Source organism: Anguilla anguilla, chromosome 11 (assembly GCF_013347855.1).
Source record: "Anguilla anguilla isolate fAngAng1 chromosome 11, fAngAng1.pri, whole genome shotgun sequence".
Classification (NCBI taxonomy): domain Eukaryota; kingdom Metazoa; phylum Chordata; class Actinopteri; order Anguilliformes; family Anguillidae; genus Anguilla; species Anguilla anguilla.
In genome coordinates, this window is record NC_049211.1 from 41972446 (window position 1) to 41999806 (window position 27361).

A 27361-nucleotide genomic window follows, 5' to 3' on the forward strand; every position below is an offset into this window, starting at 1 on the left:
TACATCTTGCTCTTGTGCTTCCAAGTGAAACATGCGTTTAAAGTCATTTTGGCTAAATCAGCTAAATTATTTCATTGTAATGCAGTACATTGTAAGAATCCAATTTGAGGTTCCTTACAATAATAACATAATAACATTGGCCAAGCACTTGTGGATTGTATGAATTGGTATCACTGGGTCACCCTTAACCAGAGCGCTCACATCTAAATGACTGTTGCCACGGTATAATGGCATTTGCTACAGCCAAACTCTCTCAGGGCTAAACCGCAAGACCCTAAGACTCTATGATGAGCTTGTCTTTACAGTGGAATTTTGACAAGATTATTGCAAACTTGTAATAGCTGTGAATCTAGATTTAAGATTTAATTGCATTTTATCGAATGCGGACGATGAAGGATGCAGCTGAAGCCAGGTTTTGAGTCTGGGCTTCGACTCAGCCCGGAACAGCCGGAAGAATTCCAGCAGGTCTACCTGGACGGTAACGAAATCAGCTGTTTTATCCCGTGAAGGAGGCTAAAGTCCACCCGTTTCTGTGAAAACGTCTTAAATAAAACTGCGGCCACTCCTCTGAGCAGACCACGCGCTCTTCGGGTACCTTTCACGTCTCTCTGAGCGGCGATGTGGCTCTGCTGATAAGAGCCTGCCCCAACAACGCGAGGAGTGAGAGTTATGTGAGTGTGGAGGCACGGGCACAGCGTGCGGAGCTTGGCGGCTTGCAGTTTTCCCCCTCCGGCGCAACGCCAGTCCCCTCAGAACTGTGCCAAGGCGCAAGGATTCTTCCCGAAGCATGAAGCCACTCCCCCCAACACCCCCCTCCCTCCCTCCCTCCCTCCCTCCCTCCCCGGTAGCAAAACAAACAGGATTTGCGCAAGATAGCGACGCAGCTCTTCGAAGGAAAAAAGGGAGAAGAAGGAAAGCTGATGTTTGATAATGTTTAAGAGCGGATTAGTGCGGTGAGACTTTTGACCTGCAGCTGGGTAAACCTCACAGGAGGCACAGAACAGTCTCCTTCTCTCTCACATTCGCCTCCCATTGACTGACGAACACAAGAACTGGGGGGTTTTTAGGGTTGGGTTGCCACCTGGTGGAGACTCATATTTCCTGATGAAAACATTCAAATGTTTATATTTAAAATTAAACATTGTGAATGTCACTGCACAACCTTATTCTCTTGTAAATAGCCATTAAATGTGTTCATAGAAATTGCAAAGAACCGAAATGCAGTAATAATATTTAGAATTCAATACACAGTGCCAGGGATATACTAGATGGATACAGATAAAGGAAAAAGACATTGTGTTGATAATGCATACCAATATCAATATATTTCATTACTTGCTTGCAAAGTCAAAATATTTTATTTGTTCAAAATGCATGAGTACTTATGTGTACTAATGAAATAAATCCAATGACCCGGACAGTGACAGGACACAAAAATCTCCTCCCTCAAATTGCTTGCCATGCATCGCCCAAGTGAGCGCTGCACATTAGGTTGTCAACAATTATCCTCTGGATAACTTCCAGTGCTGACAAAACCGTGTTGCTGAGCCAGTAGAGGGCGTTAATCTTCCCAGCAAAGTAAAACCTGATGCCCCTCTGGCCATAGAACGGGCTGTCTTTGAAATGGGAGCTTAGCCTCCTGTGCTTGCTTGCTCATGGAGGTCATTAAAGATAAATATAAAAAATAAGGGGTGTTGGCCCTGGTTAAAAGACAAAATTAAGAATATCTGGCTGTCTACACAAGACACAAATCCTATTCTATCCCTGCCTGGATACACAATCACTTCCCATTGCCATAGGTCACAACTGTAAAAAGAAAATTATGTTCTCAGTTCATCATACCATTGCTTTTTACTGTGAGGACCAATCAAACTGTCTCCAACTCTGGAGGAAAAAGTGCACGCAGGCAGAAAAGTGCTCGGCCAGCATACCCTGGAGAGAAGACAGAGCAGGAACTGGGGGTTACCACCTGAGGTGTGAATGTGTGTGTCTGCATGTGTGTGTGTGTCCATGCCATCCCCCTTCCTCCTTTTCACTACATAAAATATGCAGCTTTCTTTTAATCTGTCAGTTTTGGGCAACTTGGAAAGAAGTCAGTTGGAAGTGGGCACGTCCTTGGATTACTTGTGGAGAAAAGCTGTGGTTTGGTATCTGCTTTCATTCATTTCTTGCGTGACTGCCCATGTCTGTAACCTTTGTTAATTGTTTTAAGGTAGTTGAACCTCGCCTTTAGATTAGACGTGAATATTTGTTGCAATTAAGTTATAAATTTCTTAGTTTTCATCTGGTTGTGAGTTGTACATTTTGATAAAGTTGATCCAACAGTTTGCTCTGCCTATCAAAGAATTTGGCAATTTAATTGATAATTTATATCTGATAATAATGACCAAAATAAATCAAATAAATATATTTTACAGGTTAGATAAGTGAGGTGTTTCAACGGGTGACGTCAAACGAAGGTGTTCATGGTTAAAACTGCTGGGTTTGGAAAATTAAACATATTTCAATTAATCCTCACCTTGCTGATAGTAGTATAGCCAGTAACATTAGCTTAACTTTACATATACAAGCAAGAACAAAACTACCCTAAGGAGCATTACACCACACTAAACAAAAAACTAAGTTAAGAATCACAGGTTCGAAAAAAAAAAAAAGAAACCGGAAAGGACACATCAGGCGTTAGGGCTAAATAACACTGCTCGGGATGGTTGGGGTGGAGCTGCAGTCTGTAGAAGTGGGTCTTCAGTCTGAGTCAGAAGATGGCCAACATCTCTGCTGCTCTGGTCACCGTGGGAACCTCATTCAACCTCCGAGAGGCCAGCGCAAATACGACCGTAAAGTGCTGGCTTGGGGGGGGGGTTCTGGCCGGTGTGTACAGTCTGATGTGTCAGGACTCGTGGGGGGTACGGACCCAAAAGCAGAGGGGGGAAAAAGAAAAAAAAAAAAAAAAAAAAAAAAAACCACGAAACTCAAAAGGATAGATACGAACAAGGACTTTACTACAACAAAAAAAGGCAAACACAAACAGGGAACAGGTAAGGCCACAAAGGGCAAAACAATAAACTCAAAACATTCTTAAGAACAAAAAAACACAGAACACAGGCAGGCAGGCAGGGTACAGGCAGGTGGAACACACAGGCAAACACATAAGAAACACCAGAAGATACATACAGGTCAGGAACAAGTACAAGTCGGAAGCAAACACAGGTAGGAAACAAACACACCTGAGTCAAGGGAACAAAAAACTTAAATAGACAGGGGGTAACAAGACACAGGTGAACTCAAAAAACAATCAAACCAGAAAAGGAGGGGATAACAAGACACAGGTGGGAACAATGATAGAATAACGAGACAACAATAATACAATTAACAGGGGGGAGCAGGACACAAAACAGAAGTGCCGCCATCTGGCGGCCCAACAAGGGAAACACAGAACCATGACACTGATGATCTTCTTAACTATGAAGGAGCAGTCCCCTTTGTAGCCTGGTAAGGCAGTATTAAACTACATTTTCCTTTTGACAACTACACATTACATAACAACTGGCATGCATGAGCGAATGCTTCTGAGGAAAGTGATGGCTGCTAAAAGTTTCTGAAACCAGTCTGGTCAGACAAATTCCCCCCAGAGAACTGAGTCTGCTGAGAAAGTTCAGCTTCTTAAAATTTCAAATTAGGCCACAGTCATAAAATTATGTTGCGTTTTGCTTTTAAATTAAATATCAAAAACACGATTTAATCTGACATATAATCATATTGTTAACCCATAAAACCCATTGTTTTAGCATCATTCTGTCTGAGCATTTGATACCATACAATGAGGTGGGATGAGTTTGTTTGTTTTTTGTATACAGTCTCACTTTTTCGCATTTGCTACACCCCCCCCCGCCCCCCCCCTCCCTTCAGACACCCAGCACCACACCAAGAGATCAATTGCACAGGAAACACTGGTATGTATTTTGATGAGTAGGTACCGGCACGTATTTTGGTCCAATTAGATGGTTAACACTATGGTATTTTTGTAATATTTGAAGCGTCCCTACCTACCTCTTCGTTGTCTTTAGGTCGCTGAAGCACCTTCGCGTGCTGCAAGTCTTCCGACCGCCTCAGAAAGGAGCAAGCACGGAGCGCACGGCCTAGGCTCTTTTCGAAAATAAATATGTGGACGCGACAGTATGGTTTTGAAAGTGCATTTAGGCAGAAATATTTAGAAAGTTTAACATTTTTAATTTATGAATTTAATATATAGGCTTTATACAGTATATATAGAATTTTTTATTTTATAATTTTTTATTTTATTTTAATTATTATTTTTTTATTATGGTCTGGCGGCAAGGATTTTGCCGTGGCGCCACGCCACAGCAAAACCTTACCAGCGGAAATGTTGGTCTTAGCACAGGCTGCTGTATATTGCACTATATAAGTGGAGAAGTAATAGAGTAATCGCTTAATTTGTAATTATTTTGGGACCTGAGATCAATTTATCCGGGTGACCCCAATATCCACCATCGCAAAAACAAAAGAGTAAACAATCAAAAGTAAAAAAAATAAATAAATAAATTGACACTCAAAATTAATATTCAGTGTGAGTATTTAATTAAAAAATATATGAATATATATATCTCTCTAGATATTTTTTATTTATGTTTTTACTCTTGATATGGATGATAGGAGAAGCTGTTTAGCAACATTTCATACAACACAAATACAACCATTTTCGTTTTCTAATATCCTTGACTATATTGCATACAGACATAAAATGTCTTCTTCGACCTCGGAAGGAGACATTTTAAATAGAGAGAAATTCCCCATCCCAACTGCCAATCGCCGACCGCCACAGAGACGCTGAACACTTTGGAGAGCAATGCTTTCTGGCGCTCACGCCAACAACTTTCAGCGTTCAAAACCCCAGCTCGTGGCCAATGGGTTTACATGGTCCCCCTCACCATCCTGTCGCTCTGGTTAGTGCTGGTCGGGCAGGCGCTGCCCAAGTTATCGCCCGATTGCTCGCCCTGGGGCCCCTCCTTGCCCCGGGACAGGAAGTACTGCTTCCAGATTTCCAGGTAGGCCTTTTGGAACTTGCGGATCCGGAAGGCGTAAACGAGGGGGTTGGCGGCCGAGTTGACGTACGAGAGGAGGACGCCCACGTCGAAAGTCAGGTCCTCACCGCCATAGTAAGAGATGCAGTTCATGATGTGCAGGGGCAGCCAGCAGACGGCGTAGAGGGCGAGGACCAGGCCCAGGGACAGCGCCAGGTTCCGCTCCTTCAGGTAATACGTTCCGTGTTCCGAACCGCTGGCTGCGGACTCCTGCAGGCGCTTATGGATGGTCCAGAAGACGCGAGCGTAGAGGAGAGCCATCACCACCAGAGGGGCCAGGATGCAGCCGAAGAATCTGAAGTAGATCAAGTAGGACATGTCCATCACGTCCATGAACCTGTAGCCGTATTGCTTCTCTGTCATGGGCTTGTGCCACCCGAGCAACGGGGTGAATCCCAGGACACATGCCAGCAACCAGCACGTCGCCACAGCAACCCAGGAACGCTGCTGGGAGACCATTCTTTTGTATCTGCAGAGAAAAAAAAGCAAAGTTAGGTGAACGTAATAACACGAGCCAAAAAGCTTTTCTCATGTTATGCACCGAAAAAGCTTCTATTAGCCAACAGGCCAATAGTTTTTCCCATTGGCATTAAACATATTTTCTAGTACACACTAGCTTGGTCTGCCATATTGGATTTCTGTCATCAGCTTTCAGAAGTCAAAGTAACATCATATCATACCTCCTAGTTAAGATTTGCACAAGTCTTGAGTTTACCTTGCTAGGATAGCTATGGATTCCAAATCCAAAAAAAGAAAAGTCTCGGACGAATATACAGAATTTAATAGTGCGTGGACAGATTTGTTTGCTTTCACCGCCAACGCTGCTGGCTTACCGGTATGCTTGATCCCCAGCGAGAAATTAGCAAACAACAAAATAAGTAATATCGAAAGACATTACCAGAACAAGCACACTGCATTTGATGAAAAGTATCCGGCTGGGGATGGGAGAAAGAGAGTGATTTCGGAACTACTGTGGAAAGCAGAGCAGAGCAAATGTACTTTTAAGAATTGGATCAAATCTCCAAACTCTACTACTGTTGCTAGTTTTGTGGCAGCTCAGGAGATAGTAAGGCATGGAAAGTCGGTCACGGCTGGTGAATACATGAAAGAACCATTCATCAAAATATCAGAGCATCTATTCTCAGACTTCAAAAACAAAACTGAGATAGTTCAGAATATTAAAGATATGCCCCTCTCTGCAAAGGCCGTCAAAGACAGGGCAATAAAAATGGCAACAAATATCACCAGTCAGCAAATCGAGGACATCAGTATACTCCAGCATACTCGATTGCCTGCGATGAGTCAAGCGATCAGCATGCTCAACTGCCTGCGATGAGTCATGCGATGTGAACGACACTGAGCAGACAGCGCTGCTATGCAGGTATGTGACCTCTGATGGGCCGCAGGAAAACACGGGGGGAGGACATTTGTGCGGCCAAAGAAATGAACACCAGCCACATGGTGCCAGTGGCTACAGATGGGGCACCTAGTATGAGAGGGACACAGAAGGGGTTTGTGACTTTATTACAGAAGTCGTTGGATCGAAAGCTGCTTACGTTGCACTGCATCTTGCACCAAGAAGCACTGTGCGCTCAAACACTCCCCCCCGAGTGTATGGAGGTGATGAACCTCATCATTCAGATAGTGAATAAAATAATGGCAAAAGGCTTAAACCACCGACCGTTCTGTGCATTGCTAGATGAGGTCGGCCGCGCATATTCGGATCTCCTGCTGCGTAACAAAGTCCGCTGGCTGTCCAGGGGGGAGGACCTGAAACGGTTTGCCGCTTGTGTAGAACATGTGAAAACTTTCTTGCAAAGCAAAGGCCTGACCTATCCAGAACTGGAAGATCCCGATTGGCTGGAAAAGTTGCACTTCCTGGTGGACATGACAAGTCACCTACACAGGCTGAACAAAAGCCTCCAGGGAAAGGGAAGCACGGTCCTGCAGATGCTGGAAGATGTTTTAGCGTTTGAGCGCAAGTTGACAGTGTTCGCCAGAGATGTACAGAGAGGCACGCTCTCTCACTTCCCCTCCCTAAGAGAGTTCAAAGAAGGACACAATCACATCAATTGTGATTATTTACAACGTGCGATCATCGGAATGCAAACTGCATTTGGGGAAAGATTCAGCGAGTTCCGAAAGGAAAAAACGACACTATCTTTCCCTGTCACACCCCTGCACATTGACCCATCCCTGTTGAACATTCCGCTTTCCCAGGGGTAAGTCAACCCGACCTTGAAATTGAGCTGGCCGACATAACTGACAAAGACTTGTGGGTGTCCAAGTTCAAAAGCCTGACAGCCGTGCTTGAAGATGTTGCCTGTCAGAAGGCCATTCTCGCTCAAATCCCAAAAAAATCGTGAAAGTACTTAAAAAAAAATAACTACTGGAGAATAACGAGGACATTTTTCCCTACATAACTAGGTACAGGTTGTTACCGATATTTTGCAAATAAATTTACGTTTTCCTGTCTGTTGAACAAAGTTGGTTGATAATAGGTGCTCTCACTCTAGCTGACGTTACAACAGGTGTAACGTTAGTTGAAGAAGCTGGGCTAGCTAACGTTAGCAGCCTTACTGCTGCCTCAGCCTGTTGTGCACCCACCGCACCTACTGCAACTTCTAGCGTTACTGTCTCTGCTGGTTGCGGTGAACCAGCTACAGTGCGGGAGGAAAGTGTCGACTCCGACAGACAGCAGCAGCCCACCACAAACCAGACACCCGCTTGGACCGGGACTTTTACCCCTAGACAAAAGTGGATGTTCAAATGCTTTATCAAAAAGCATTTACTATACTTTTGTCTTGAAAGAATTAAAGATTATATACTTATAATCTTTTTCTTGCCATATTGTCTTCTTCTAACTGATTGAAGGTCATTTGAGGTTATTCAGTTAGAATTCTCATTTGGGTCTGTCCTTTAGTTCTGTGGTTTTGTTAACTGAAAAGAGCTGCCTCCAAATAGTTTTTGTTCACTAGCTATGATTGCATTAAGCAAAATGGAGAAGGGCCTCACATTGGTCTTTGCCTGGGGCCTCCAAATCGCTAAAACCGCCCTTGGGCATGGTGCTATGCTTAGCCCTGAACCCAGACTGAGCAAGTTAGGCTAAGAAAAGATTCGCTCCAATTAAATTATTTCAGCTGGATATTAAGCAGGTACTCCAAAATTTTAGCTAGGCATGGCCATTTGGAAATTGGCTGATAATTATTTAAATTACTTTCCCCCCAACTTTTATGCAAGGGCAAAGTGTGAGCACTTTTCCAAACTTCAGGGATAATGCCATAGACATTTTGATTGGTCAGAAATATGTTCAACATACTCAGCAATCAGAAGGAAGTTTTAGAAAAAAGGGGTCCAGGTTTTTCTCCCCAGTGGAGGACCTAGGGTTTATAGCCAAAAGTTCATCTGCAACCTCTCTAGCTGTACAAGGACAATGGCCCTGTTCAGACCTGGCATTAAAATGCGTCTTCGGTGATCTGAACAGAAGTGGACAACTCTAACTACAGGTGAGAACGCACCCAGGATGCACTGAGATCCGATCACTCAGACCACATTCGGTGGTGGTCTGGGACGCATATGGCCACATTCTTTTAGCAGTGTGTACACAAATGCGTCCTGGGCCACATTGAAGGACCGCCCCTCAACTGACGTCCTCTGCCTAAACAGAAGTACATACTCATTCGCACGTCAACGGCATCATATTAAAGTGCGAAACAACAAGAAGCCACACTGGATAACGAAATAAACGAAACAAAGTTTAAAAAATGATACCATGTCATTCTACAGTCAATATCTGGGACTAAATATTGAATAAATATACAACCTTACCATCGGTTTTACGCATAGAGATGTCCCTTTTGAGGACATCTCTATGCATGAGGACTGATGCATACTCTATGCAAGACATATATTGTCTTGGACAATCTGTTTGTGAAAATGCCTGGGTACCTTCCAAAATAGCTGTGCGTAATACCACACGTGTTGTTTATGGCGTTGTCTTACTTTTTAGTACAGTCTGGCTTGATTGACAATTCATTTATTCAGTAGGTGAGAGTATAAGCTTTCTAACGATGTATAACATGTCTAATTTTGCTTTTGGAAAAATCTAATTTTGCGTTTTATAGGTCAGCGTAACCGAAAATATTCTTATCATCGCATACACTTACGCATACATTCACTCTGTGGTAGCAGTAAAAGACGCTGCACCTAAAGAAATGTTGTGAACGATTTTTCATAATAAATACTATTATTATTGAGGACTTCTGGGCATAGCTAAGCCATATGTTTGCTGATAAACCTATCTGACATCCTTTGGTTTGGTTTGCCTGGAACACGCCAAGGAATAGACCCAGTCTGTTTTTGTTTTGATTTTGCCCACGCGCCAAGGTCTTTGCAAACTTCTTCTTCTTTTAATTTCTGGCAGACTAGGCACAGGTAGTGCATTGCTGCCATAGACTGTATAAAAATATACCAGTTAAAAACATATATACTGGTTGTTTTTAACCTCCCGCCGGTTAAAAAAACAAAACAACGCATTTGGTCTTTGCAAACGGAAAATATGTACATGTTTATTTGCATATTGAGTGGGGAAGTGAGATCTGAACACAAGTGGTCACTCGAGACACATGTGGAGGTGTGAATGCCAGGTGTGAACTGACATCTGTTTCGACTTAATCTAGACACAATCTGGATATATCTGGCCAGAAACTAAAGCAGGGTCCTTATCACACAAGGAATAGGGCCTGCATGTTTGTTGTGCATATCCTTTTGTCCAATGACTAAAGTAGTGCAATAATTGACATGGACATGCAAAGATGTGGCATTATATTGCTAGGTAGAATTTACTAACTTCCAGAACTTTGTAGGGTTTGCATAGCATCTGGTAAATTCATTCATATAATATTGGGCCTTGGCCCTCCCCAATGCTGATTTGCTGCTTACTGTCTAAAAGCAAGCCAATGACCAGGGTCTCCTGAGCATCTAGCCAGGGCCCAGGCTTTATAGAGTGAAATTAATTTGAAAGCTTCGAGGTGAACAGAGAGCTGGATCTATCTCTACGTTACTTCTAGTTTATGACTTACCATACTTTTACTGACTCAGCCTATGCTTGCAGAATGAACTAGAACTATTCATGGCTGTGCATAACTGATACTTTATGAGAATTGCACCTTATCTGGCCTGTGTTCAGTAGTTGTTACAACAACCTTGGGAATACACGTATTGTATATGGCTATGGATAAAAGTGCTGCCAAATAAAATGTAATGATACTTAATTCTCAATCATTTTAACTGGAGCATGTTTATTAAGAAATACGTTGTAGGTATTTTCAGAGAGACTTGAAGGGAACCCTGCCTGTTAAGACTGGTATGGCTTAATATGTTCCCTCAACTATGGAAATATGTTGTAAAAACAACACAAAGATTTCAGTTTTTTAAAATAAAAACCCAGCCTTTAATTGAAATTTTGACCTATGGAAATCTCCATTATTTTAGACGCGCAGTGCACTTTGGGTAGGTGACGTAAAATGGTTGCACTGGAAGTTATCTCAGCTGTTTTGTACAGCAATTGCGGTTATTAATAGTGAAAAATATTAATGCAATGCCTCAGAATTTGTGTGTGATGTGATACACGGGAAATCTGTGAATAGGATGGATTCAAAAACCATCTTAGTGCATCAGCACATATTATAATTTAGGGATTATGCATATCATAATATCGTTATTATGGATCCACGTCGTATATATACAGTAACGTTATGTCAATTAAATTAACGGGGATGATGACACGTTTCAGTTTCACCAAAAAGGACAGTTTGGCCCATATGCTAAAATGACTTTGAACAGCTGCTGCTAGAAAGCGCAGCTCTTTACAATAGTCAACTTTTCCATCTCTGTTGGCATATGCGAGCAGTTGCCGCACACAGTCTCCAGTCTTATGCCCTGCTCTCGTCTCCTCCGATCTTCCTCGTTTTGATTTGATTTATTTGATGAGGGCCGTCCTCTGTGCTTTCCTCCTGAGGAATGTCCCGCTCTGACTCGAATCGAAAAGTCCGAACATAAGGCATTTTCGATACCGCTCAATGCACAAGTGCAATGGATCGAGACCCGAGCAACAATTTGACGTCACTACCCAGAGTCTGACCGCCTGGCACCTCCCCCTCTTTGCACCTGCGCTTCCCGATCCCGATCACGTCTCCTGTCTGTTCTGGCCCCACGATGGTGGAATGACCTCCCCGTGGAGGTCAGAACAGCTGAGACCCTGACCCACTTCAAGCGACAACTGAAGACTCACCTCTTCAGGCTGCACCTCTCCCCATCCCTCCCTACCTCCCTGTTATCTCTAAATTGACTGTAAGCTTAGGGTTGTAACTAGGTAGCTGTTTCGTAGTTGACTTAGTTAATGCACTCGTCGTAAAGCTGCTTGTATTTTTGCATAGCCTGCGTTGTTGCTGTTCTTGTTTGTGTTAGTGTTAATCAGTTTAACCTACAGGGTCCATGTTGAACTATGCGGTTGTTCCCTGCACTTGGAACGGTACTTCTCTCTAGGGTTTTCTACAAACTTGTTCCTGGTTATGGTTACACACTTTGCTGTACGTCGCTCTGGATAAGAGCGTCTGCCAAATGCCTGTAATGCAATGTAATGTAATGAGTGCATTGCGATAGTAATAACATAGGCAACCTACGAGTTGAAGGATTTAAAAAAAATATTTAAATAACTAAAGTCTCTCATGTGGTTTTAATAACATATTTACATAATTGCAGGCATTTACACCATATTAAGGCCAACACGTCATAACAGACAGGGTTCCGTCCTTTAAGGCCAGCTCAAGATTTGGAATGTTTATAGAATGATAGAGGTCACTATGATAGATGAAATGCAAGAATGTGCTTGTTCACTGAAGATTCTAAAATATCTCCTCATAACTACACATATTTTAGCTTAGTTTAATTTTGTACACCTAACACAGACTATTGGACAGTGGTTACTAATGCTAATATTAATACCATCCCCCCCCCCCCCCCCCCCCCACAATGCCTTTTTCCTTTACAATTTTTAGCCAAATGGCTCCTTCATAAAACCTTTAAGCGCTATCGGAATGTAGTCCCTCACGTTGAAGAGACTGACAGCCAGTGTAGGGATGCTAGGATAGGAGAGGTATGGTCAAATTTTTTTGAGCCAGTTAAAAGCCGAGCTGCAGCATTCTGTACTAGTTGAAGACGACTGAGGAATTTTTGGGTAAGACAGGTGTACAGAGTTACAATAGTCAAGACGTGTAGAAACAAAAGCATGAATGACTTTCTTCAGATCAGAGACAGAAAAAAATTTATTTTGGCAATGTTTCTTAGATGATAAAAACAAGATTGGATAACCTTCTTTACATGTTGTTCTAGGTTGAGGTCAGGATTGAATATGACGCCCTCCTAGCAGTGGGCTTTAGATTTGATGAGAGTGGGCCAAGGTCAGTTTCAATCTGGGCTCTGGCATGGAGTGGGCCAAACAGTATAACCTCAGATTTTTTATCATTAAGCTGGAGGAAATTATCAGACATCCACATTTTGATGTCCGCTTGACACTTGTGAAGGGCTGCTATGCAGGCTTGATCATTTGGGTTTATTGGTAGATATAACTGCATATTGTCGGCATAACAATGAAAATGAGTGTTATATTTGCGTATAAAAGTGTACAAAAGAATGTCATCTCTGGGTTGTATAGAGTCTCCGGAACAAAACAAGCCCACCAAAAAGTTTCTCTGATCAGTACTGGCCAAGCAGTCTCTCACTATAGCCAATGGGACCCACAACAACTCAACATGGACAGTATAACTTCTGCCCTGTACACTGTCAGCTAGTGATATGCTGGTATTTTAGTGACGACTGAGAAGCATTTTAGAAAATGAAATGACATTTCAGTGTATCGGATGTTTTGCTTGCATAAAAGGACATGCATTGTTTCCCCTGGGTAAATAAGCCATAACTTTTTTTCAAAATTTTTGAGACTTTGTGCTGACAAAGGTTGTTTTGCAACAAAAATTTATTTTGCAGTCCAAACAGAAGACTCTGCATTTGTAGGTCTTGGAAGAAATCACTCATCTGAGTGAATATTTCTGAGGAGGACAGTGAAAATGGCTTTGACTCCAAAACAGAAGGCATTGTAAACTTTAATCAATGGACTGCAATCAATGGATTAGTAAATTAGATAGCTCATGTTTATTTTGTAATTAACCAAATGGTACTATGGGTTATTAGTGGTGCAAAATTCAATATAATGTTTACTATATGCTCATGGAAGAAGTAGTAGGCTTGCTTCCCCCCTGACTGTCAACCCCCCCCAGACATAGCTCAGAAAAAAATGCAGAATGCTCATTGGGGGCCAAGCAGCAAAGCTGGTTGACACCCATTGTGTTTGTACCTTTTCTTATTATTCATCATCATCATCATCCTCATGTTTTTCTTCTGGCAAGGGTGTCTATGGCAGCCCTTAGAACCGTATGGTAAAAAGTTTTGAAATTTGACACACTGATTGGGGACTGTCCCATGATTCTTTTCACCGAGATTCATGTCTCCACCTCAAGTGCTCTAGCGCCACCAATGGGTCAAAGTTGGAGGTATGTTTATGCATGTAAGTTTTGAGCCGTATGCCCGATTTTTAAAAATGAGGTACCGTTGGATTCCTTGCGTCAAGCTGAGTTCAACGCATCCATTAACATCAATTTCCGCCATATTGAATTTTTCGCCATATTGGATTTTCTATAAAAGTTTTAAAAATTTTCACAGGCCACACATTTTGTCCAATCTTCACCAAATTTGACACAGATGATGTTCAGAACAAGTCTCACAAAAGTTATCAGATGGATTTTTGATTTCCAAAAGCGTTTGTACATCACAGCCAATCAGAATCGGCGGCAACGTTGCCAAACAGGAAGTGAGCTCATATTTCAGCAACGCTTTGTTGTATCGACACCAAACTTGGTACATAAACTGAGTACTCCTTCCTGAGGACGTGCAAAAAAATGTCGTTTGACCACTGGGGGGCACCGCAATAAGGAAAAACGTGTTTTGCCCAATAACTGTTGATGTGTTTGCCTTAAAGAAGTAATTATTGTATGTGGTTGTATCTTGGGAGATCCCAAGGCAGAGAAAAAAGCATTTGTCTATTACAGTCAATAGAAAATGGCGGCAAAACCGCCAAACAGGAAGTGAGCTCATATTTCAGCAATGCTTTGATGTATCGACAGCGAACTTGGTACAACTTGGCACATAGACTCAGTACCCCATTTTGAGGACACAAAACGACAGGAAGTGAGGGCATATCTCAGCAACGCTTTGATGTGTTGATACCAAACTTGGTATATGGACTCAGGACTCCTTCCTGAGGATGTGGCAAAAACATTGGTGTCATTTATTGCAGCATTGCTCTACCAAGAGCAGACAGTTGCGCTGAAATACTAATGAAATACCAATTACCGATGAATTTCTTTTTCTCCTTCCAGAAAATAACTGCATGGCTTACACATCAGTAGACGAATAACACAAAAAGTGGACTTTATTGGAGAAAATGCACACAGACATAAATAAAACAACAACACAAAGAGGCAATGTCAAATGGAGACGTTACAAATTGAATCAGACTAACAGCAAGTACTTTTAAACACTAACCTGGAAAATTAGAACTAGACCGCGAAAACATGAACAAGTGGCAAATTAACATCAACACATGAAACATGAAAACACACGAAAGAAAACAAAAACTACAAAAATGAGTAGTTCAGGCCTTTACCTCCTTGCCATCCTCTAAGAATAACTAATCTAATCCCTCTGCATAGTTCTGCGCTGTTTGTTTGCCGCATACACCTTAATTGAAACAATCAGCCCCTCAGCGTTGACGAACACGTCAACTTCACCAATACTGATGAAGTGCTGTTCGATCGCCTCTGTGTCCCTCATGGATTTGCCCCAGTCCTTCACCCTGAAGTAGGCATTTCAACACCAACATATTTTGTCCAATCTTCACCAAACGTGGCACAGATCATCTTCAGACCAACCATCAAAAAAGTTCTAAACCTTCATCCATTACAGCCAAATCAAAGGCAAACGACCCAAACAGGACATGAGCTCATATCTCAGTTACACCCAATCTTTGGTCAGCTGACCTAAAACTTGCTATCAGTGCTTACAGTGTCATGGTTCTGTGTTTCTGTCTCTGTTTTTCCTTGTTGGCTGCACTTCTGTTTTGTGTCCTCCTCGTTCCCGTTAATTGTATTACTGCTTTCAATTATTTTATTATTGTTTCTGATTGTGTCTCGTTGTTCCCACCCTGTCCTGGTTTGATTGTTAATTGTGCCCTCCTGCCTCTTGTTGATTTTGAGTCTATTTAAGTCCTTTGTCTCCCTGACTCGGGTGCTGGTTCCTTGTGTTTCTGACTTTGTTTCTGTGTTCGTTTATGACTGTGTGTATTCTGCCCGCTTCGGTCCTGCTTGTGCGTTTCATTTGTTTTTCTGCCTATGTGTTCCGTCTGCTTGTTTTGCCCTGCTTGATTTCTGCCTGTTGTGTGTTCCCAGTGTTTTGACTGAGTTTCTATGCTTGTGTTTTTGTTAAGTATTTTTGAGTTTTCATTTGTTATTGCCCCTCGATGCCTTTTGTTTGTTCCTGTTTGTTTTTTTGTATAAGTAAAGTCTTTGTTTCATTTACCTTTGAGTCTTCTTTTTACTCTGCGCTTGGGTCCAACCCGCCAAAACCCTGACATACAGCCACGCTTTTAACATGATCCGATCAAGTTGCCATGGCGACTCTGCCCTGCTGGACTGCTTGGCCCCCTCATCGCTGCTTGCACCTGCATTTTTTGGTGGTATTGTCATCTAATTTGAACCAGGATTTGTCCAGCATTGTGGCTGTGTCTACATTGTTTCTAAAACCACCAGGCACAGGCTTAAGCCTCTGTATCCACTCAAATGTTTTAGTTAAGAAAAAAAGCTCCCATTTTCCCTGTGTTTGAGCTTCTGTTACTTGGTTTCAGTAACATTTAGAGTTACCCTCTTGGGATACTCACTCCCAAGGGTTACTTTACATTCAAGAATTGTAACCATTTTTTTTTTTTTGGGTATGACATTTTCAGGCTTGTGTTAAAAAATGGGGTACTACAGAAGGGGTTCAAAAACAATGTAGACCCATATGCCGAAAAACTTTTCATACAGGAAACATGTCATTTAGAGAAAATCAGGTGTTCCCCACTTGCATGACAAGTAGTGGGATGTCAGTTAATTTAGTTTGCAATCTGAAATTACATATAATACTCCAGAAGATACTCCAAGCACCTAAACAGTAGAGGTTTATTTACATCTTCTAGCTTCACGTAGAACAGTGGTAACCAACTCTTTCCCTGCAGATCTACCGTCTTTCCAAACCAAACAAAGCACTCCTCACTCAACAACTAGAGATCTTATTGAGCTGCCAATTAGTAGAGTCTGGTTTGCCAAATTAATAAACTAATCATGGTCTTCAGTCAATACTTTAATAAGTAGAATCAGGTGTCTGCATTGCTTAATGAAAACGTGCACCCGTATCTTTTGGGAAAAGATTGGACACACTGGCTCAAAATCTGGCACAAATCAACCTTTGCGTGAAAAAGAGATTAACCCTCAAAACTATGAGCATCCAACATTTTGATACACACTTTAGGTCATGGATGGCCAACCCTGGTCCTGGGGAGCCACATGTTTTTGTCGGTTGGTTTTTGTTTTCACTTTAAATACAACAACCACTTAGACCAAAGAAAGCAGGTGAGTTGAGTTCACTGTGTAATCGAGTATGTTACTTGATCAATTAATTGCTGAGTAAAAGCAAAAACCAGCAGACCCTGTGGTTCTCCAGGACCTGGGTTGGCCTCCTATGCCATAGGTGCTGAAGGGTACAGCAGTCAAAGCCATACGAGGAAAAAGTTAATTTGGGTGAACTGGCTTCACCTAGAAAGCAGTTAGCCAGGTGATGAAAACGTAAAACATCACTGGCGCCAACCGCAATGAATGAATACTCGTTGTTTTAATTTTTCAGAAAGAAATGCAGTAAGCATATATTTAACACAAAAGTAGACAAACACCTCCAAAACAATGTACAATGTATTCTGAATATATTCTGAATGAATATCCTAAATGCTATCACAAGAAAAACTATCGCACATCAAGCTTATTTTTTTCTATTTTTTATTACAGTCATTTGCATCAATAATACTGTTGTTGTTAATAGCAGTGATGCAGCATGGGAAGAATAATATAATGGTTAATGGTTGAAAGTTCGAATCAAAGGGGAGACGCTGCTCAGCAAGGAAATGGGTCAGTAAATATCCAGCTATATAAGTTAGTTGTATGTATATATAAAAAAAAAAAAAAAGTTGTGATAACCACATCTGCTGAATATGTACTCTAAATATGTCCCCATTCATAGGAGTAGTATTTGTAATAGTGTGACAAACATTTAACCTGAGTCATTTAATAAATCTAACTGTATCCATTTAGTCATTTAACCTGAGTTAACCTGCTGTCCACATTGCTTTTAGTAGTTAAGGGAAATGATACGGGATAAGTTGTTCAAATAAATATATAGAAAGGTATCTCTCACAGTGTCATTAAAAGTTTCCTTTTGCTGTAGTGTAGAAGAAATAATCACATTAGGTGAGCCATACGGATGTGGCAGGAATTTAAGGAATGTCTCCTGTGGACAAAATCTACATCCCAGTGTCAGTATCAAGTTGGGTAAACCCCGCCAACAAGATGGAGTAGAGTATGTTGAAAAGTTCGTTGATGCATTATTTTTGGCTTGCTGCCCAAACTTGAAAACAGGACCACCAAACAAGGCCTAGCAAAAGGCCCCTTGAAGTACGACAAAGTCTGCAAAAGAAAAGCTTGTGGATTATATGATTCAAAATGCCAGTGTAAATGGCATAAGAGTGGCTTCAGCGCCTCTCCCTGGAGTTGTTCTGATCAGCTAGACCACCATCTCCCAGCCCCTGTTCCATGGTCAACATTCTCCATGGCTGCCTACTGATGTTGTCTATGAAGGAAGCTGGCCTGCACATCAGTAGAAGTTTTTTTTCCTGGTCAGCTGAATCTTCTTTCTACCTGCACTTCACGGCACTTTGTGAGCAACAAGCAACCCTGTCCTCGTGCACCTGGCAACCCACACAGTGTCTCTCTGTGATCAAAGACTATGGCTATCTGGCAACCCGTATAGTGCACACCACAGCCTGGAAATCAGCTTTGAGCGCATCTGGCAATCCTGGTGTTTGAGCTCACAACACAAATCAGTGGGTCGAAGTACAGTCAAGATGAAAGCTCTCCTGGTAATAATATTGGGATGGCAGGTATGCCATCCCGCCAAGTTACGCCTTGGCGGGGGCATGCCCCATACCTATACAGGACCGAGAGTTTGGCACTTTTCAGGGTTCCCCACAGAAATAACCACAACAGCCACAGACACTCATCCCTTAAAAACATTACATTCTGTACATTCTCACCCCATTTCAACAGGCAGAATTCATAAACAACTTCACGTCCACACATTAAAGCCCCAAACTAAGGGGATTTTGCGTCTTCTCCTTCTTCTTCTTCTTCGTCTCGTTCTTATTTTTCCTGCCGCCTATCCCACAAACAAAATGTCTCCCCATTGGACATTTTACCGACACCAGCCAAATATTCACCTACACGACCCAATCAAAAACTTGCATACACACGCAAAATATACCTATACCTTTTTACTCTGAAACATTTCCAGTTTGAACAGCTAGTCTGCCTGTGGCCTAGCGGGCAAGGTCACAGTCTTGGGAACATGGGGTCTAGGTTCAAGCCCAGCTAGGAACGTGTTTCTTTAACCTGCTTTTACTCTCACTAATAATTGTCTACTACTTCTCACTTATTGCTTTTGCACCATACCTACCCGCCGTTCACCGAACGTATACACTGCATTATGACGTACCGTTTGCACGTTCAGTTATTAACCGGCTACAATATTTCAAAGCCATATGGATTCAACGGGAGCTCTTCTGTGCTTACTCGCCTGTGTTCTTCTTTCAAACCACGGACAGGTTTGCTAATGATATTTCACGCATTGCATAGCTATGATATGGTGCTGCACTAACAAAGTCACAGACTGGTAAACCTCCGGTTGAAAGACTGAATCCCGCCACGCCCTCAGGCAGATAATTTCCTCTTTTACACGTTACGTTTTCTTACGCTTATATTTGCTTTACCAAAACTCACTCACGGCCACACATATGTATTTCATGACGGCAAATGTATTCCTTTTATTAAAAAGTTACACCAGTTCACCACTGTGCCATTTCTACTAACTATATTTCTTCACTTGGCTACCATACAAAACCTTCTTATCAGCAAATGCCACGTTTCTACATTCATGTTACCTCGCCCTGTTCTCTACCTAGCCACATACAAACAATGTACGTTCTGCAACTCCCTATTAAAACACTACATTTAAAATCATGACTCACTCATAATTATAACTACTACTGAACATGAGAAAAGCACATCAGTGCAATGGATTTCACACGTTACTTAACCCTCCACTTTAACGACCAATACTTCATACAGACTGTTATATATGCCGTTCGATAAGGAAACTGCTCCTGTTCTCCACTATCAAGTTTTCCGGTTCTAGCTTAGCAAAACAGTGAAGAGGATTCCTACCTGCAGATAAGCCTATCAAAATGCCTTATAAACCTTACAAACACTGAAAGTGCATCTCCACGAAATAACAGACAACGGAGCAGGACAGAACAGTACACAAGTTGCGACCCAGGGAGCTCTAATTCTACGGGTTTGCTGATTCTTTTGTCAATCAAGGCTCGTTGGATGGCCGGCAAATCCGTGAGTACATACACTGGCCATATTTCACCTGCGTTTCTGATGCGTTTACACTTACGCCACCGCACCCTTTGTCACAGCCACTGTTTTACATATATAGCAAACAGAAACTGCTAAACGGTACACACTCATCAGACTGTACAAATTCACACAAGGATAGCCATAATCCACAACCGTTTCTTACAGGGTCACTTCTCATTTCTCACTCTCATAATAAAACGCTTTGCAAAAAGAAATGATATCTCATAAAAAACACGTTTTCAACGTACAAAAATGCAAAGTTACTCACACATACAAGACATACACTGTCTATAACTCATTCATTCAGACTGCCAAAATCCAGGCCTGCCATTAAAAGTATTGATATCAAAATGACGCCAAGTTACGGTACTACAAACTAGAGCCCAACCGATACCAGATTTTTGGGTCCGATGCCGATCCCGATTTTGGAGAGTCCTAGCCCATCGATTACCAATGTTTTGACTGATATTTTGTCAAAAACTGCAAAGTTTTCAAATCAATTATATTTCAAATAAAAAATATTTTATTAAAGTTTCTATATTTAAGAACATTTAACTTATAAGCAAACAAACAAAAATAAAAATAAACACACAAAGAACTTTTTAGATAAAAAAATGTAAAAGATGATATTAAATTAAATATATATATTAACACCATCTTTAAGTGTGTGAAATCAAAATAACTCCACACCTTGCTTTTACTCCTTTCTTTTCCAGCCATCTATAAAAATTAATTAAAAAAAAAGATCTGTTTTCCAGTTTCAAACATGTATTTTTATGAATATTATTATTGTTGTTGTTGTCATTAATTTGTTATTATTATTTCTTAGTATCTATTCTCAGTAAATTAATTATATTTTCTTATTTTATTCCTACAACATGATCGCAAAGATTTTATCTACCGAGCTTCCCTGTCCATAAGAATTCGGTGGTGAAAATAACTACAATGCGCTCTGACGCGTGACTAGATGACACACTCGCTGGCAATAACGCATTAGCTATTGACACAGCCTCATTATTTCTTATTATATAATCTCAGTAAGTTAAATGAATTATATTTTCTTATTTTATTTCTACTACACGATCTCAAAGAGTAAGACATTATCTAGCGGAGCTAATGAGTGAATCAAGTGTAACGTTAGATTAAATTAAATTGACTGGATGAAATACGTGAAAAAACAATGCACTTTCGTGCAGGTTACCCACGCGAACTGTTGGTTGATTCACTTCAACAGCAATCCTTCTCTCATGTTACCACGACAAAGCTAGATAACATGGCTTAAAATGATCCACGTTAGAAGTGTTTTATCTGAGTTTTTACTGTCTGGTTAGCTTGCTACGATGATGCATGACTAGATGACACACTCGCTTGCAATAACGCGTCGGCTATTGACACAGCATCATATAGTAGCTAATATCATTATCTCAGATAAAAAAACAAATGTGTGATGCATTCAATCACCATTTTTGACTGGTTATTTATTTGAGAATACAGCGATGTCCTTCGGAAATGTAGATCCTACGCTATGTGCTCACTGCCACTTCATAAAGGGTTGCTAGCCAGCTAGCTTGCTAAAGTGAACCATATATGTTAGCTAGCTCGCTCGCTTGATAATGAGGATTGATAAACATAGTGGTCGTATAAACGCATTTAATTAAAAACTTTCACTAAATATACATACCTTTATTGCGGCAATCGAATCTGTGCAGACAAGTCTTGTAGTGGCGAATATTCGATGAGGCGCGAGTGACAAACGTCTTATTACAGAAGTAGCGTGTCAGCTGCTCACACTTGTATTAGAGCTCCCTCTACTGGATAACTCTAGTAAATAGCCATTACAACGTTCGAACAGACAAGTACAGATAAATAATCAATGTTTTTTTTGTTTATTATACTTATTTAAAAATCGGGACACATCGGCTGCATAACTGCCGATCCCGATGTCGTCAAAAAAGTCAAATAACGGCCGATATTTCGCCAAACCGATATATCGGTCGGGCTCTACTACAAACAATATAGGCTATCTTGCCTCACCAAAATTAAATAAGATGTATTCCAAAGTAATGCTACCCAATATTTCCTCAATTCTTTCAAATCACTTGGCCCTGTGTTTTGTAATCTTACCATTTTACAGTGTCATACAAACTTGTGTCAGATCAAAGTGTCAAATATTTCGAATTGCCTCACGGAACACATTGAAATTCACGTAGAAAACTGCTGGTCAGTAACTACAGGAAGCATATTTCTCCAGAAAACATATGTTTATACTTGCTTCTGAACTGAATTTCAGTACATGTACAAGTGATTGTACATTTGCTACGTACAATAAATACTGCATGTAAAATACATATTGTACATACATACATAGAGAACTTCTTTATCCTCATGGGGACATTTCCCTCGCAGCATGTTACATTCACATTTACAAACAGACATTTATACCAAGAAACATACAATCATTCACGCAACAGAAACGCTGGGCAGCGAAATACATACATAGCAATACAAATTGGACATTAGACGCCTATTCAATCAATCTAGACTGTGAGAAAGCCATCCACACATATGTTTGGCCTGTCCATGTACTGCATGCTTATACACACAGGGCCAAGTGACTTGAAAGAATTGAGGAAATATTGGGTAGCATTGCTTTGGAATACATCTTATTTAATTTCGGTGAGGCAAGATAGCCTATATTGTTTGTAGTAGGGGCCTACCGTAACTTGGCGTCATTTTGATATCAATACTTTTAATGGCAGGCCTGGATTTTGGCAGTCTGAATGAATGAGTTATAGACGGTGTATGTCTTGTATGTGAGTAACTTGGCATTTTTGTACGTTGAAAACGTGTTTTTTTATGAGATAGCTACTATCTACTCACCGTCCGTACCGAGCAGAAAGTGGTGAGTAGTTCCAATCACGAGCGTTTTTCGCGGATAATCTTCCCTTTGACTGCCACGGACTCAGTATTTCATTTTGATCATGCCCTGTCTGTCGTCAAGCCAACAAACAATTCGGAAATCCTACATCATCTTCATAGTTTGTTGCTTTTGAATGACTACTTTGTTGCTTTTGAATGACTACTTTGTTGTATCGAAATACTCGAAATACGTTTTTATTTTGTGGACAAATTAAATGCCGAAAAAGTGAAGCACACTAAACTGAGAAGCTTAATTGTTCTACTGTTGCTTTTATCGAGAAATGTTCAACCAAACCCTGGCCCAGACTGAAGTCTAAAATGTTTGGAAACTCCGTCAAATTTTAAAAGTGCATCAGGTCTGGGTATAGTACATTTTTATGTTCGTAGTTTAGTTCCGAAAATAGACCTGATAAGGATTTGGTTGAATCAACTGATGCTGATATAATTGTGATATCTGAAACTTGGTTGAGCAAGTCGGTTCCTGATAAAGATATTCATATATATGGCTACAACGTGTTCCGCACTGACAGACACAAAAGGGGAGGAGGTGTAGCTAATTATGCCAAAAGCAACTTCCGTACGAGAGTACTGCTGTCAGAGTCCGCGTCCAAACAATTTGAAATGCTTGCTGTAAGAGTAGAGGTGTCGAAAGACGTCTTCATTACTGTGGTTGGTTGTTACAGATCTCTATCTACTCCAAGTAACATGCCGTCTTCTTTCACGAAATGCATGGCGAAACTGAACTACAGTGAGGTTGTCATTGTCGGAGATCTAAACTGGGATTGGTTAAAACCGATCTCTGATGATTTAAAGGCTTACTGCGACTCTATGAATTTAACGCAATTAATAAGTGGCCCAACACGTCCTAATCAGAAATGTGCAGAGAAATCGACCCTTATTGATCTTTTCCTGACAAATGTTCCGCACAAATATATTGCAACTGGTATTTTTGTTAATGATCTGAGTGACCACTGTGCCATTGCAGCTATACGCAACACTAAGATCCCTTTTCTCCAAAAACGTAATTTTAAACATTTTTCAGAACAATCGTTTTTACACGACCTGCACTATTGTGATTGGAGCAGGATCAGTCTTATTCCAGATGTTGAAATGGCTTGGACTTTCTTTAGGGACAATTTCTTGAAAATCTCAAACAAACATGCTCCTTTTAGAATTTATAGGATTAAAGGTAGGGAAAATCCTTGGTTTTCTGACGAGTTGTCTAAGCAATTACACATGAGAAACCAAGCTTGGGCTACTGCTAGGAGAACAAGTTCAGAGTCAGATTGGCTAACATTTAGGCTGTCTATGGAATAAGTGCACACTTTTAGTTAAGAAGCTAAAATCTGACTACTTTGTATCAACAACAACTAAAAATTTAAACAACCCTCTCAAATTTTGGAAAGTAATCAAATCCCTGAGTACAAACTGTAATTATGAACTGCCGTCATGTATTATAAAGGGTGTTGATAAGGTCACTGATACAGCTGAAATGCTCAACTGTTTCAACAAACTTTTTGTTTCCTCTGGTTTTCTGTTTAAGGCTACATCAGGTAATCAGCCATTTACTGATGCCGTTGTAAATAAGAGAATGGGAAAAAGTTTTTGTTTTTCCCCTTTTTCTCTACCAGAAGTACACAAAGTGCTTAAAGGTATAGACTCAAAAAAAGCAGCTGGTCCTGACAACTTGGATCTATTGAAACTTTCTTCTGATTTTATTGCTGAGCCCCTAACGTTTCTCTTTAATCTCACTTTTGAATTGAATGTTATCCCCAGTGTATGGAAATCTGCCCTCAAATCTAGATAACTACAGGCCTATTTCTAAGCTTTCAATTCTGGCTAAGGTTTTGGAGACACAGGTGTGTGCACAATTAAAGTGGTTAATGATGTTATCTGTGCGCTGGATAAGAAGCAACACTGTGTCACCCTTTTTATTGACCTGTCAAAGGCATTTGACACTGTAGATCATGACATCATGCTACAAAGATCAATATAGGATTTTCTTACCATACAGGCTCAGCTTTATCAGCTGAAGCTTATTTTAAATGTTGAGAAAACCAAGTTGATGCTCTTCACTAGGTCAAAGATAGAGCCGCAGACATTACCTTTATCGTTACCACACAGAATAAACCAATTGAAAGGGTGACAACTTATAAGTACCTGGGTTTTTTATTAGATGATGGTCTCACTTTTAAGTTTCATATAGATTCCCTTGTAAAAAAGCTTAGGCTTAAGTTGGGTTTTTATTTTAGAAACAAGTCCTGTTTTTCTCTTGAGGTGAGACAGAGGCTAGCCTCAACTACTTTCTTACTGGTAATAGATTATGGAGACATTTTATATATGCATGCACCTTTAGCGTCATTGCGTCGGTTGGACATGGTGTATCATGGGGCACTGAGGTTTGTCACAAATTACAAATTTTTGACACATCACTGTATTCTTTATAGAAGACTGGGCTGGCCCTCGTTGGCATTACATAGGCTGTGTCACTGGTATATTTTCAATATTATCATATTTAATATTTTCATATTTACAAGGCCATATTGAAATTGCTTTCATCTTACCTTTGAAATGTACATTGTCCAGCAGACTAATGGAAAATACCGACTTCGCTCACAAAACAGTGTTTTATTGTCTGTGCCAAAGGTTTGTACTGAGGCTGGCAAAAAGCATTCAGGTTCTCAGCTCCTAAATGTTGAAATTTTGTTGTGTCTGTTATCGACTGCTGCTTTCTTGGCCAGGGCTCTCTTGAAAAAGAGATTTCTAATCTCAATGAGACTAACCTGGTTAAATAAAGGTTAAATAAATAATAAATAAAAATACCTGAAAAGTACTGAATTACTACAATAAAATGTCCAGTAATGAATAGATTTCTTTAAAGTCCAGGTGATGTGAGCCACTTTATGAGAGATTCCTTAACAATCCTCACGGAATCGATCAAATTTGTAAACGGTTCTAACCCATTACCTGAAAATTGCATGTCACCTTGCAAAAGCACTGCCATCCATACATACTTGTACTATTTTACTGCCTGTCATGTCACGTAAATAGTTTTGCATTTTATAACCATAGAATCATATGTAACATCACCCAGTCACATGTAACACGCACCATGAAATTGAACAGGGACGCACATTTTGACCAATCACAGGCGCCCGTGCCTTCGCAGTGCCCGCTGTGCTGGGGACTCACCTGAGAGGAATGTGGACGCACAGGTAGCGGTACGTGGCGATGGCCAGCAGGGACAGGACGGAGCTCTGGGTCAGAACCAGCATGACGCAGGTGCAGAAGAGGCAGCCGTAGAAGGAGGTCACCTCCCTTTTCACCAGGATGGCCAGCGGGATGGCCACCGCGCCCACCAGGAAGTCCGCCGCCGCCAGCGACACCACGAAGCAGAAGGTGGGCTTCCGGAGGGAGCGGTTCCTCCACACCGCCCAGACCACCAACAGGTTGCCCAGGCAACAGGCCAGGCCCACCAAAATCTCCAGAGCCATATAGACATCTTGGGAAGCCATGCGACCTGAGTCCTGAAAGCTTTTCTGGGGGGGCTCTCTTGGTTATGTTCTTGGCAGAATGTTTGCTCCGCCTCCTGCCCCAGCACATTGACACCTACACTTCCTGCTGAGGGAAGTTTATTTTTACCCTGCTTTTTATGGGTATCTGACCACTTTCAATATGACATCTTATTTATTTATTTATTTCAAAGGTCATGGGCCTCATTTATAAAACGGTCTTATGATCAATTTTGAACAGAAGTATGACTTATGCAGGAAATCACATATAAGTAGTTATTTATAAAACCTTACTTTGACGTGGAATTGATCTTATCTCTACGCAAAGTCTCGACTTGACGTAAGTGATTTTCCGGCTGGCTATGTAGGGGTATTGCAGTTTGGGACGCATATGCATTCAAGCCTGTGGTGAATTTGCATTAGCTTTATAAACAATTTGTTCACTGCAGTAGCATCACACTACCAAGTTACCTGTTTGGCTTTGTTTGTCAACCACGCACTATTTAGTCCACCAAATAATATGTGTTGCCTGTCTTCAGTCTCCTCTACCATCGCCATGATCTCGTCTTCCAAAAAGTTTACTTTTCTCTTTTGGTCCACGGTTATTCCTGACTAAACCCTCATTTGTACTAGCAATATATAAGGGGAACTCGCTGAGTGTAAGGCACATTCAGGTGCCGTCACTTTTAAGTTAATTTGAGATTTATAGATCATAGGTGCGTAAGTTACAAATGGGCTTCTTAGAACCTGCGTAAGCAAGGTTTTTTATGCTCAGTATCTTTTATGAATCGAATGTAAGCACACCGTCGGAAATGAGACTAAGACTAAGTTCAAGTATAAATCTAAGAACAGTTTTATAAATGAGGCCCCATATATAATTTCCAAAACAGCCATGTGAAGAGTTAGATGTGGTTGTGTAAAAAGCACAACTACAGTACTG

General features: G+C 41.0%; 1 protein-coding gene across 1 annotated transcript; it reads right to left on the reverse strand.

The window, feature by feature from the left end:
- Positions 1-4597: 4597 nt before the first annotated feature.
- Positions 4598-26424, reverse strand: LOC118207588 (adenosine receptor A3-like). Its single transcript, XM_035381341.1, has 2 exons — positions 26102-26424; positions 4598-5568 (listed from the first exon to the last, which is right to left on the reverse strand). The coding sequence occupies exons 1-2, from the start codon at positions 26422-26424 to the stop codon at positions 4929-4931; spliced, it is 963 nt and encodes a 320-aa protein (XP_035237232.1). The 3' UTR covers positions 4598-4928.
- Positions 26425-27361: the final 937 nt, after the last annotated feature.